The sequence below is a fragment of the Pongo pygmaeus genome, chromosome 15 (genome assembly GCF_028885625.2).
Source record: "Pongo pygmaeus isolate AG05252 chromosome 15, NHGRI_mPonPyg2-v2.0_pri, whole genome shotgun sequence".
Classification (NCBI taxonomy): domain Eukaryota; kingdom Metazoa; phylum Chordata; class Mammalia; order Primates; family Hominidae; genus Pongo; species Pongo pygmaeus.
In genome coordinates this window covers 105,658,077-105,671,786 of record NC_072388.2, presented here as the reverse complement: position 1 = coordinate 105,671,786, position 13,710 = coordinate 105,658,077, and the positions used below count along the sequence as shown (strand labels likewise).

The window sequence follows — 13,710 nt, the reverse complement described above, 5'->3', positions numbered from 1 at the left end:
TCTGAGGGCTCTGTTCTGTTCCATTGTTCTATATCTCTGTTTTGGTATCAGTACCATGCTGTTTTGGTTACTGTAGCCTTGTAGTATAATTTGAAGTCAGGTAGAGTGATGCCTCCAGCTTTGTTCTTTTGGCTTAGGATTGACTTGGCGATGCGGGCTCTTTTTTGGTTCCATATGAACTTTAAAGTAGTTTTTTCCAATTCTGTGAAGAAAGTCATTGGTAGCTTGATGGGGATAGCATTGAATCTATAAATTACCTTGGGCAGTATGGCCATTTTCACGATATTGATTCTTCCTACCCATGAGCATGCAATGTTCTTCCATTTGTTTGTATCCTCTTTTATTTCGTTGAGCAGTGGTTTGTAGTTCTCTTTGAAGAGGTCCTTCACATCCCTTGTAAGTTGGATTCCTAGGTATTTTATTCTCTTTGAAGCAATTGTGAATGGGAGTTCACTCATGACTTGGCTCTCTGTCTGCTATTGGTGTATAAGAATGCTTGTGATTTTTGCACATTGATTTTGTATCCGAGACTTTGCTGAAGTTGCTTATCAGCTTAAGGAGATTTTGGGCTGAGACGATGTGGTTTTCTAGATATACAATCATGTCATCTGCAGACAGGAACAATTTGACTTCCTGTTTTCCTAATTGAATACCCTTTATTTCCTTCTCCTGCCTGATTGCCCTGGCCAGAACTTCCAACACTATGTTGAATAGGAGTGGTGAGAGAGGGCATCCCTGTCTTGTGCCAGTTTTCAAAGGGAATGCTTCCAGTTTTTGTCCATTCAGTATGATATTGGCTGTGGGTTTGTCATAGACAGCTCTTATTATTTTGAGATACGTCCCATCAATACCTAATTTCTTGAGAGTTTTTAGCATGAAGCATTGTTGAATTTTGTCAAAGGCCTTTTCTGCATCTATTGAAATAATCATGTGGTTTTTGTCTTTGGTTCTGTTTATATGCTGGATTAAATTTATTGATTTTCGTATGTTGAACCAGCCTTGCATCCCAGGGATGAAGCCCACTTGATCATGGTGGATAAGCTTTTTGATGTGCTGCTGGATTTGGTTTGCCAGTATTTTATGGAGGATTTTTACATCGATGTTCATCAAGGATATTGGTCTAAAATTCTCTTTTTTTGTTGTGTCTCTGCCAGGCTTTGGTAGCAGGATGATGCTGGCCTCATAAAATGAGTTAGGGAGGATTCCCTCTTTTTCTGTAGATTGGAATAGTTTCAGAAGGAATGGTACCAGCTCCTCCTTGTACCTCTGGTAGAATTCGGCTGTGAATCCGTCTGGTCCTGGACTTTTTTTGGTTGGTAAGCTATTAATTATTGCCTCAATTTCAGAGCCTGTTATTGGTCTATTCAGAGATTCAACTTCTTCCTGGTTTAGTCTTGGGAGAGTGTATGTGTCCAGGAATTTATCAATTTCTTCCATATTTTCTAGTTTATTTGCGTAGAGGTGTTTATAGTATTCTCTGATGGTAGTTTGTATTTCTATGGGATCGGTGGTGATATCCCCTTTATCATTTTTTATTACGTCTATTTGATTCTTCTCTCTTTTCTTCTTTATTAGTCTTGCTAGCGGCCTATCAATTTTGTTGATCTTTTCAAAAAACCAGCTCCTGGATTCATTGATTTTTTGAAGGGTTTTTTGTGTCTCTATTTCCTTCAGTTCTGCTCTGATCTTAGTTATTTCTTGCCTTCTGCTAGCTTTTGAATGTGTTTGCTCTTGCTTCTCTACTGAAAAAAGATGATCATATTTTGCAATGCAAGGACATGAGAATTTGGGGCTCAAGAGTGCAATGATATAGTTTAGATGTTTTCCCTTCCAAATGTCATGGTGAAATGTGATTCTCAATGTTGGAGGTGGGACCGACTGGGAGGTTTTGGGTCATGGGGAAAGAGCCTTCAGGAATGGCTTGGGAACCACCCCATGGCACTTAGTGAATTCTTGCTGTATTAGCTACTATGAGATCTGATTGTTAAAAAGAGTCTGGCAACCCTTCTTGCCACTCATGTCCCATCTCTCACCATGTGACATAGCCTGTTCCCCCTTTGCCTTCCACCATGATTGTAAAGCAGATCCTGGTGCCATGCTTCTCACACAGCCTTCAGAACTGTATGCCAAATATGCCTCTTTTCTTTGTAAATCACTTGGCCTCAGGTATTAATTTATAGGAATGCAAAAGAGACTAACACATTGTCCAAAGCATTACACAGATTCAAAACTATTTTTATCAAATGACCAATATAATTGATTACCTATTTAGAAAAAAGTACTAAAATTCCTACAGAATCAAAAAAGAGTCTGAATAGCAAAAGCAATCCTAAGCAAAAAGACCAAAGCTAGAAGCACCACATTCTCTGACCTCAAATTATACTACATGAATATAATAAGAAAGACAGCATGCTACTAGTAGAAAAAAATAGCCCAGAAAGAAAGCCAAATATCTAAAACCAACTGTTGTTTGAAAAAACTGACAAAAATATACGCTGGAGAAACAACCCTCTATTCAATAAGTGGTGCTGGGAAAATTAGATGGCCTTATGTGGAAGAATAAAACGAGACTTCCATATCACCATAGACACAAGTTAACTGAATATGGATTCAGGGTTTAAATTTATAAACTAAAACTATAAAAATACTTGAATAAAATCTAAAAAGAGTCCTCTGGACATTGGTCTAAGCAAACAAAATATGACTAAGACTTCAAAAGCAAATGCAATAAAAACAGAAGTAGACAAACAGGATTTAATTGAACTAAAGGTCTTCTGCACAGCAAAAGAAATAACCAACATGGTGACCAGACAATCTGCAAATGGAAAAAATATTTGGAATCTATTCATCTTGCAAAGGGCTAATATATAGAATCTACAAGTAACTCAAATAAGTCAACTAAAAATTACAAATAACTTCAGTAAAGAATAGACAAAAACAGACATTTATCAAAAGAATACACAAAAGTGGCCAACACAAATTAGAAAATATACTCAGCATCACCAATCATCTGATAAATGTAAATTAGAAACAACATGATATGGCATCTTCCACCAGTCAGAATGGCTGTTATTACAAATAAAAAACAGCAGGTGTTTGCAGACAAACATAGGAAAAATAATGATTTATATATGCTTGGTGAGAATGTAAATTAGTACAACCTCCATGAAAAACAACATAGAACTTTCTCAAAGAACTAAAATTAGAATTACCATTTCTTCCATTAAGCCGTCCCAGTGGGTATGTTCCTCCCAAACTTTTATATCAGAGAATGTTGCCTGCACTCCTATGTTTATTTCAATACCATTTTCAATAGAAAAGTCAAGTAATCTATCTAAGTGTCAATCAGTGGATGATTAGATAAAATATGATATATGTAAATCATGGAATACTATGCAGCCAGTATGGTATGAATTCGGTGTGACCGGCCCCTGGACAAGGGCTTGAGTGGATGGGATGGATCATCACCTACACTGGGAACCCAAGGTATACCCATGGCTTCCCAGGACGGTTTGTTTTCTCCATGGAGACCTCTGTCAGCATGGCATATCTGCAGATCAGCAGCCTAAAGGCTGAGGACATGGCCATGTATGACTGTATGAGAGACACAGTGTGGAAACCCACATCCTAAGAGAGTCAGAAACCCTGAGGGAGGAGGCAGCTGTGCTGAGCTGAGGCAGTGGTGCAGCAGTTTCTTTAACTTCCATTTGATCTCATTTTGCATCATCTTCTACTTTTATATTAGCTAAGAACTTGGGGTAGACGGGTGTTCCTAAGAGATCCTTAACTTGCCTATTTTGATGGGTTTTCCAGAAGACGTGAGAAGCCACTTTGTTAGCAAAGCAACCCAAAGCCATGCCCTGTTCTAGACACATGTGAGCCCATTTCCTGGTCTTTGCTTAACTGACAAGCTCTCATCAGTGCACCTGGGCTAATTTCACATCAGGTAGAGGAATGCGTTCTAAAGGAAAGCTAATGTTGTAATAGCAATTCCTGCTTAAAAACCTTCAGCTTCATTGTTTTTGTGTAATCTATCAACAAATTATGTTAGTTCAAGGTTCTCAATGGGAGTTTCTAATAAATAGAAAGGATGTATAGAGCTTCCCCTAATTAAAACAATTGTGAACACAACCTCGGTATTCAGCCATGTCTCCACCCTTCACACCCTTCACCACAAAGGAATTTTCACCTCTCCTAGAAGCTGGGTTCATTTGCAAATTAGTTATTTTTTTCAATTTAATATCTCAAGATTATCGTATGTGACTATTTTAGCAGAAAGTGAATTATGGGAACTTGAACTAAACAACTGGAAACAAATTCACAACTAATTAAACAAGATACCAGAATGTGATTGGCTCCAGGCTTTGTAATTCAGCAGTTTATGTACCCAGACTTGAAATTTACATGTCTTCTTGTTACCTTCACGGCACAGTCAACTCCCATTATGTAAGAAATGGTGACTGCATTCCCAAGGGTCATGCATAGATATGAAAATAGACTAGGTAAGGTGAGGAGCTGATTGTTTAAATTTTCCTCTGAAGAAGTAGCATCAACTCAACAAACCACCTCTCTTCACTCTGTGACTAGAGCTATGTCACAGGCCACAGGACCTAAATACTTGATGGATATAACATGACTACATAAATTGGGCTGATCATTTTTATGCTATAAAATTAATAGATGACACTGCACTCCAGCCTGCACAACCAAGCAAGTCTTCATCTGTAAAATCTAAAAAAGAAAAATTAATAGGTACTGACTTTGAAATTTTTGATAATATTTTCACAACCCAAATTTAATTACACCCACATGTTACCTACATCTTCACTGAAAAGTTCCCAATCACGATGAGTTCCTTCAACGCTCTATGTGTTCAAATCTGGACATCAAGAGAGTCCAGAGAATAAAACACAATGACGGCAGTGAAACTGGTGTATATTCAGCACCTCTTAACTCGGGAGGACTCCATACACCCTGGCACACAGCTGCTTTTCTAAATGGCTCACAATGACTCCAGCTCACTCACAGAGCTCAGACAGAAACCTCCCTTCAGGGTGGGAGCTGGGTGGCAGGGGGCACTCAGTACCCACAGAGGTGAAAATGAGCTTTCAGATGGAACTTCCCTGTCACCTCAACATGGAATTTATTGTTTCATTTCATTACCCCTCTTTCCATAATGGTTCATTTCTTTTGGCCTGTTCATTACTGATATTTTTCAGAGGAATCTCACTTGAATCTTTACTCTTTTGCATTTTGTCTCCTTGACAATGTTGGGAAGTTTTACCTCCAGCATCATAACATGATCTAGTGATCTGACACATTGTGCAAACAATACCTACAAATTCAGAACCTCTTTTTCTTTCCACAAAATATAATTCTTTCTGTTCTGTGTATGAGCATGTCCTAGCAACCCTGTACACACCCACATAGATGTCTACAAGCCTATGAATTATTCTCTGTAAATAAAAATTTATCTCAATTTCCTTCAATGTTCATAATTCTCCTGAGAGTGAGGAAGGTCCTTCTCGATCTGTTCAAACAAAATGCCCAGAGACCATCTGGCAAGTAAGGAGTTCACCTGGCTCTGATGTGGGGTCTGTCTCTTTCCCTCTGTTGTCCCACAGGTCAGCCCAGTTGTTCAGGTCCTAACAAGAGAGCCCAGGTTTGTCCTGATTTTAAAACACATCACACTTCTGATGACTCTCCCATTACCCACATCCATGGAGATAGATTATTTATTATATAATTCACCAAACTAATGTCAAATGCCCAAGTTGCAATACCGCACATCCTAGGGTATGTTCATGCAATTCAATGGAGGAGAAAGTCTTTCAGAGACAGATGGATCTGAAATGATAAATATGTGGGTAAGGACTCTGGGCTTGAGTATCATTATCCAGTCATGTTTCAAAAGTGTGTTCTGTCAGGGAAGGACCAGAGTTCCTTGTGCTCTCAGAGGGAAGGGATCACAGAGGTCCTCTCTGGTTCCCAGGAAAGGTAATCGCACTAATCTTAATGATCTTCATGAGACTATCCTCCAGTGCTGACCTGTTACAGAGTTTTTGTCTGAAGTTCTCACTGCAATCCCCAATGTACTTATTTTCAATCAGAAGTGTTTAGAGGCCAGGCCACATCTTCAAGGTCACACATTGAGAAGCATGGAGATATGTCCCACTGCCTTCTCCTGAGATCTCAGACAGAATCCCAAATTTCAAAAGGACACAGAAGGACAGCTCTCAGGTGCTTTTAAAAAATGACCCACTTCCAGGGACAGTGAGCTTCCCTATAACCATGGTGGATGTTCTGAACTACAATAAACATTGGATGGATCCAGTATTGTTTGAAGTCACTGCCATTATTACATTCAGCTGTTGTTTCAATGTGTCTGAAATAGTAAATGACAATTTAGATAACCTGGGTGTGTGGTTTTATATGAATCTTTAAGGGTTGAAGAGTATTGACCCTATTGCAAAATCTGTCCTTGATCCATGATCACACTCATCTCTCAGACCAGCTCCTTCAGCACATCTCTTTACCTGGAAGAAGAGGACTCTGGGCTTGGAGAGGGGAGGCCCCAAGAAGAGAACTGAGTTCTCAAAGGGCACAGCCAGCATTCTCTTCCCAGGGTGAACCCAAAAGACCGGCGCCTCTCTCATCCCTTTTCACTGCTCCGTACAAAGGCACCACCCACATGCAAATCCTCACTTAGGTACCCACAGGAAGCCACCACACATTTCCTTAAATTCAGGGTCCTGCTCACATGGGAAATGCTTTCTGAGAGTCATGGACCTCCTGCACAAGAACATGAAACACCTGTGGTTCTTCCTCCTCCTGGTGGCAGCTCCCAGATGTGAGTGTCTCAAGGCTGCAGACATGGAGATATGGGAGGCTGCCTCTGATCCCAGGGCTCACTGTGGGTCTCTCTGTTCACAGGGGTCCTGTCCCAGGTGCAGCTGCAGGAGTCGGGCCCAGGACTGGTGAAGCCTTCGGAGACCCTGTCCCTCACCTGCGCTGTCTCTGGTGGCTCCATCAGTAGTAACTACTGGAGCTGGATCCGGCAACCACCAGGGAAGGGGCTGGAGTGGATTGGGCATATCCATTATGGTGGTAGCAACTACCTCAACCCGTCCCTCAAGAGTCGAGTCACCATATCAGTAGACACGTCCAAGAACCAGTTCTCCCTGAAGCTGAGCTCTGTGACCGCCGCAGACACAGCCGTGTATTACTGTGCGAGAGACACAGTGAGGGGAGGTGAGTGTGAGCCCAGACACAAACTTCCCTGAGGGAGGCGGAGGGGGCGGTCGCAGGTGCTGTTTAGGACCAGCAGGGGGCGCGCGGAGCTCACGGAATACAAGGCCGGGTCAGGAGCAGGTGCAGGGTGAGCTGGGCTTGCTCATCTTCTCAGTCGTCTCCCTCCCCGCCAGCACCTCAGCTTTCCGTAGAGGTCCTCTTTCTTTATTGTCTGTGATTCTACTTCCTCACATCCTTGTGCCAGGAAAGAAAGGAGTAAGGCAAATTTTTCTGTTACAATTGAAGTTTCACCAATTACTAAGAACTTTCCTGCAAGTACCTGCATGGCCCATTATACCTTATTTATATATATATATATAGTAATGCTTCTCACTATCTCTTGATTTGTGTCATCAATTTAATTGTGCCCTTTTTGAAATTCATATGCTGAAACTTTAAATCCAATGGCTCTATATTGGAATTTTAATGATATAATTAACGTTAAATGTGGTCATAAGTGAGACCCTAATGCAATAGACCTGTTGTCTTTATAAGAAGAGGAAGAGACAAAAGAGACCTCTCATTTCTCATGTGCACACAGAGAAGCGGCCACGTGGAGACATAGTGCACTAGAAGGTGGGCCTCTTCAAGCCAGGAAGAAGCCGCACCAAGAACAAACCCTGCCAGCACCTTGATCTTCCACATTCAGACGGCAGAATTGTAAGAAAATCAATATTTGTTGTTTAAGCCACCCACTCCTTTTGTCTTCTTACGAAGACGCAGACAGGCTAACACCATACAACTCTGTTATCTCTGTCTCCTGGAGGGAAAAGCAGCACCCTGAGGCTGGGCACATCTCTCAGATTTTCACATGAATAAGGCAAAATCAGTAGCTCTCATATAAAAGCTGTCATGTCCCTGTTGGGACAAGGTCTTTTAAACAAGCCCTGGGGCTTTGTCACAAATGTTGCATTTTATCCTTTATTAGGACTTAACTAATTGACAATGAGTACCAGCTGGATGGAAACTGACCACTGACCATCTTCTGCTATCTCCTTATTATATCACAGAAAACCACAGCAACATTACTCTATCTCTTCAACTTTCTAAATTTGCACTGAATCTATTGCTAAATGAGGAGCTACATGGGGTCAGAGTTTTGTTACCTTCTTCCCAGTCTTCCCCAATTACCACGGGCAGAAGATACTTTCAGTGAAATTTAGCTGTCAATGCCCCCAACACCACATCATGTTTTGAGGTCCAAGAACTTTCTTTGGGGGGCTACTGAAAAACACTTTTAAATGGAAAATCCTAAAGCATACAACAGCTGAAAGAATGGCCCCTGTGCACATGAAGGCTGAAGGGATGGATGATAGGATACGTTCCTCCAAGGTGTTCCTGGGCATGTGATGGTTGCATACCTCATGCATATGAAAACAAGGACTGGACTGAGATAGAAACAAGGGCCATATCCTATAGGAAAACAAGAAAAAAATGGGCATCCCTGAAGAGAGTTAATTAGACTTGGTGGGTTTAAGATGAATTTTTTCCAAAGTTTTTTTATGTTCTAAGCTAAATATGAATATTTTCAATAAACTGCAGATTAAAAGGAGAATGAATTTAGAAGTTTAGAGAGAAAAAAGTCATGAGGGTTTAGAAAGCAAATCCACACAAAACTGTCACATGGCAGAGGCCAGAATGGAGCTGATGCAGCTACATCCTTATTCTGCAGACCTAGCTGAGACCCTTTGGTGTTTAAGGCAGGCCCAGCGGTGAAGAACTCCTTTAGTTTTTGTCTGGGAAAGTTCTAATCTAATCTTCATTGCTGAAAAGGATTTACATGGTAAAGATTCATCTTGCCAGGGTTTTATTTATTTTTAGTCCTCCCCAATGCCCGTCAATTTGAGTAAAGTCATGTGTCACGTAACAATGCTGCAGTCAACAATAGACCACATATATGTTTATGGCCACATAATGTTGTAATACCATATTTTCACTAAACTTTTTCCATGTTTTGATGTGTTTAGATAGAGAGATACTTACCATGGTGTTTCTGTTTCCTGCAGTGTTCAGTGCAGTAACACGCTGTACAGGTTAGTTGTCTGGGAACACTGCGCTAATCCACATACCCTGTGTGTAGTAGGGTATTCCTTGTAGGTTTGTGAAAATTCACCCTTGATGCTTGCACAATGATGAAATTGCCCAGAGGCACATTTCTCAAAAAGAACCTCTGTCATTAAACCACACACCATTGAATATAATCCCTGTGCCTTCTGAACTGAAAACCTTCTGCTGAGAAATGTTCCTTTTCTTTCTGTTTTCTAAAACCTCTTTTATTTCCAGCAATGTGGTTTTAAACTGTGTCACATTTTTTGTCATTGGGTTTATCTTATGTAAAATTTATAGAGCTTCTTCATTGTGGATGAATATTTGCTTCCCTTCTCCAAATTTGGAAATATTTTTTGCTATTATTTTGAATAATTTATCTCTTCTCTCTCTCCCTCTCTCCCTCTCTCTCTCTCTTCCTTCACTACCCCTTTTGTCTTGTCTTTGTATAACTCCTCAAATGTGTAATTTAGTGCTCAGTGTCCTTCCTGGCCCATAAGTCTTGAACTCTTTTTTATTTCTTTCACTTAAATTTTTCTTCTCTGTCTATACTATTTCAAATGATCTTTCTTTGAGTTTACTTTTTCTTCTATTACTTGATCTAGTTTGGTCTAAAATCTTGTTAAAATTTTTGGCTGTATTCTTCAGGATCAATATTTTTGTTTAGTCATCTTTTAAATGTTTTATCTTTATTAAAATTCTCACATTGTTCTTGCATGCTGCCACTAGCTCATTGAACATGTTTCTAACATTTACTTTAAAGTTTCTATCAGGTAATCCATGTTCTTCCTTTTCATTGATGTCAGTTTATGGACCTTTAGGTTGTTCTTCTGTTTGGACCATGTTCCCCTGCTTCTTCATTTTCCTTGACTGTCTTTGTTGTTATCTGTTCTTTATAACAAAAGCCATCATACACTTCTTCAAAGACTAGCCTCATAGAGATCACCCTCACCAATCAGCCCAGACAGTAATTGTGGGTCTCTCAAAACTTCATAGTATTCAAACTTCTGTCTGTTCTTAGTGGCCCCTAGGTTTTAGAGGATGATAGATTGTGCCAGGACTCACAGGTAAGGGAGGTAGAAACTATGCACTCATGTAGCCCCTTGAAAATTTGGACCACTGGACACAGTTTTATTTTTGAGGTATGATTCATCAAAATAAGGTTAGTTCAAGCTTCTCTTAACCAGTCATTAAACATTGAAATTTTATAATTTCTTATTTGCACCTGGGGTTTTTTCTTTGAATATTTATGTCAAATTACAAACTAGTTTAAAGCTGCCTATTTGGCAAAATGATCTGCTGCAGAATTTTCATTTTCTGTCTCTAGAATGCAGAAAAATGTCTTAAAGTTCCTTAATTTGCTTAATTTAATGTGGTTTCCAGAAGATGTGAAAACTCCTTTATTTTTAAAGTACCTGATTCCACATTGGTCAATAGTTTCCTCTTTAATTTACCTCTCTCCTCTCACTTTATCTATAATAAGCAGGGAGAAATGAAGACACACCATCAACAGTTTGCTTAGATATGTCCTCAACTAAATTTCTAAGTGTCACTTACTAATTCTAATTTCATCCAATGTAACATAATTAAGATAAATTCTAAAACAAGCTACACATACTTTCCAGTTCTAATACCATGTGTGTGATGGAAACAAAGCAGGAGTGCCCTCTTCAAGGTGGTCATCTGAGGTCCAAGATGAAGGGTCACACAGGTATTTTATCTGCCCCACACAATCCCTTCTAATCAGGATGATGGCTCTGGATGAAGGATGAAAGTGTGGCAATGCGCAAACTCTGAGGAGAACACAGGGAAACTGTAAGACAATGGCAGAGAGTTAGACAAGGACAGTGGAGCAATCTGAAGCTTCTGCCATCACCATTTTTAAGACCAAGGTCTTGAAAACGCCTTCATGGACCTCAGCTTCTTTTATCACGGGGCCTTTGCAGGGTTCCTAGCTCAGAAAAGGAAAATAACAACCTGCATGCACTTCCCCAGTCTCCACTTGTATCCTGTTGGCTTTAGATTTCTAGGAAAAAAAGTCAGAGACCTGGGCCTAATGTCAGTGCAGGAGGCACTTTGTATTAGGCTAGGCACTAATAAGAAGGGAAAATCTGTGTTATTAGAATAGTAGATAGAGATTGGCTTTAGTGTGAAATTAGCTGCACCTGCAGGTACTCTCAGATACAACATTCAACTGCAACAGCCCAAGGAAGAAACAAAGCACTCCAAAATTTCCTGCAAGTTTTTGGATTCATTGTGCATTGTGGGTTCACTGATTCAGTGCAGCTGGAGCTTCAGAGAGGAGGCTCCCTCCTGTGTCATAGAATCCTTGCTTTGGGTCTCCCTGCAGAGTTCAATAGGTTTAGTAGGGCTAATTGATTGTTTCAAGAGATGCTATCAAAAGTATATGGTGTCACTGAAGGAGTATTCTAAACCAGGATACAGCCACTTCACGCCGGTCTAGAGATGCTGGGGGGAAATGCTTTGAGTCCCGGCAGGAATCTTCTTGCAAGTCAAGGGGTGAGCTGGAGGGGGCACTCAGGAGTCACACAGCATAGGTTCCAGCCCCGGATCAGGTGCACCGGAGGCTTGGGAGGAGGTTTCCTCTCAGAGTCTAGGTCTTCCTTTATCAGAAAAAGAAACAAACAAAAACAAAACAAAACAAAACTGTTCAACAACTTGCTGATTTGCCTTTATGTATCCCTTTACATCATAACCATTCAGACAACTTAAGGCAATGAGAACTTTTTTAATTTTTATTTTAAGGTCCAGGATGCATCTGCCAGATGTGCAGGTTTGTTGAATAGATAATTGTGTGCCATGGCGGTTTGCTGCACCTATCAACCAATAACTTAGGTATTAAGCCAGGCATGAATGAGCTATTTTTCCTAAGGCTCTCCCTCCCCCAACCTCACAAAGATATTTATAACTGGAAACCCACTTTAAAAAATAGTTCTCATTCAATACCGAAGACATGGAATGAGAACTATTTTTTAAAGTGGGTTTCTACGGTTATAAATATCTTAATAGTGAGAATATGAAAGATGGGAATGATTTTACTAATTCAATGTGTACAGAATTGTTGGAGGTACCATATTTCTATGAATAAGGAACTAAGATTTCAGTGTTAAGTAATGTTGCCTACATTGTGTGAGTGACAGGGCAGAGGTGGATCTGAGAGTGTGGCAGGTGCACAGACCAAGTGAGTGAGAAACCTATATGTAAAGATGAGGATCTATGGATATGAACTGAAAGTATGTAAGCACTTCACAAAATTCTCATAAATGCAGTAGGAAAGAAAACCCAAACTTATTCAAAACACAAATTACTTGGTAATTATTTTCAGACGATGAATTCATAAAGAACTCCAAACTCCTGTTTCATCTTCTGATTCCTATTGTCTGTGAGATGAGAAAATCAGTTCTAATCACACATCACAGGGCAAATCTGTAAACCAACAGTATTTCTATTGAAGAGACTGGGATCTCAGGACACCAAGCACTGGAGACACTGTCTTAACAGCACCCCAGATATCAGAGGGACCTGCTGGACACTCACATGGGACATCCAGCAGTCAGTTTCTCAGAGTCACCAGTGAACTGTGCTGGTGCCTAAGACCAGCAGGAGTCCAAAGCCCCTGCTCAGTGTCATGGACAGTGACGGTCCCAGAAATAACAGAGGTGGTCTCTGTGCTAATCAAAGGTGTGTTCACAGTGAAAAACATGTCCTGTGGAGGCTTGTTTTTCATTAAAAGTACCTCTGTTCACAAGGAGTTTGGAAATGGAGCAGGACATGCATTTCCTCAAGCAGGATTATGACTTGGACCATCAGCATCTCACTCTTGTATGGATGATGTGTCATTTATCTTCCCTTTCTTATCCTGGATTAGGTCCTGAGTTATGAAATGCCCTGTCCCATGAATATGCAAATAACCTGAGATACACTGAAGTAAATATGGATATGCCTGTGCCCTGAGAGCATCACCGAACAACTATGTCCCTCCTCTAGAGAAGCAGCTGAGAACACAGCTCCTCACCGTGGACTGGAACTGGAGGATCCTTTATTTGGTGGTAGCAACTACAGGAAAATGACCACCTAGTACCAGGGATGAGGAGGGGACTCTTTTCAGTCAAAAAGAATTTCATCCACTCCTGTGTCCTCTCCACAGGTGCCCACTCCCAGGTCCAGCTGGTGCTGTCTTGTGCTGAGGTGAGGAAGTCTGGGGCCTCAGTGAAAGTCTCCTGTAGTTTTTCTGGGTTTACCATCACCAGCTACGGTATACTTTGGGTGCAACAGTCCCCTGGACAAGGGCTTGAGCGGATGGGATGGATCAACCCTGGCGATGGTAGCACAAGCTATGCCCAGAAGTTTCAG

The 13,710-nt window shown here is 40.7% G+C and overlaps 1 gene segment (V, D, J or C); it reads left to right on the top strand.

The window, feature by feature from the left end:
• Positions 1-6,768: 6,768 nt before the first annotated feature.
• LOC129012407 (immunoglobulin heavy variable 4-59-like) lies at positions 6,769-7,283 on the top strand. The segment is given in 2 exon segments: positions 6,769-6,850; positions 6,934-7,283. Coding segments are annotated over 2 exon segments (417 nt in total).
• Positions 7,284-13,710: the final 6,427 nt, after the last annotated feature.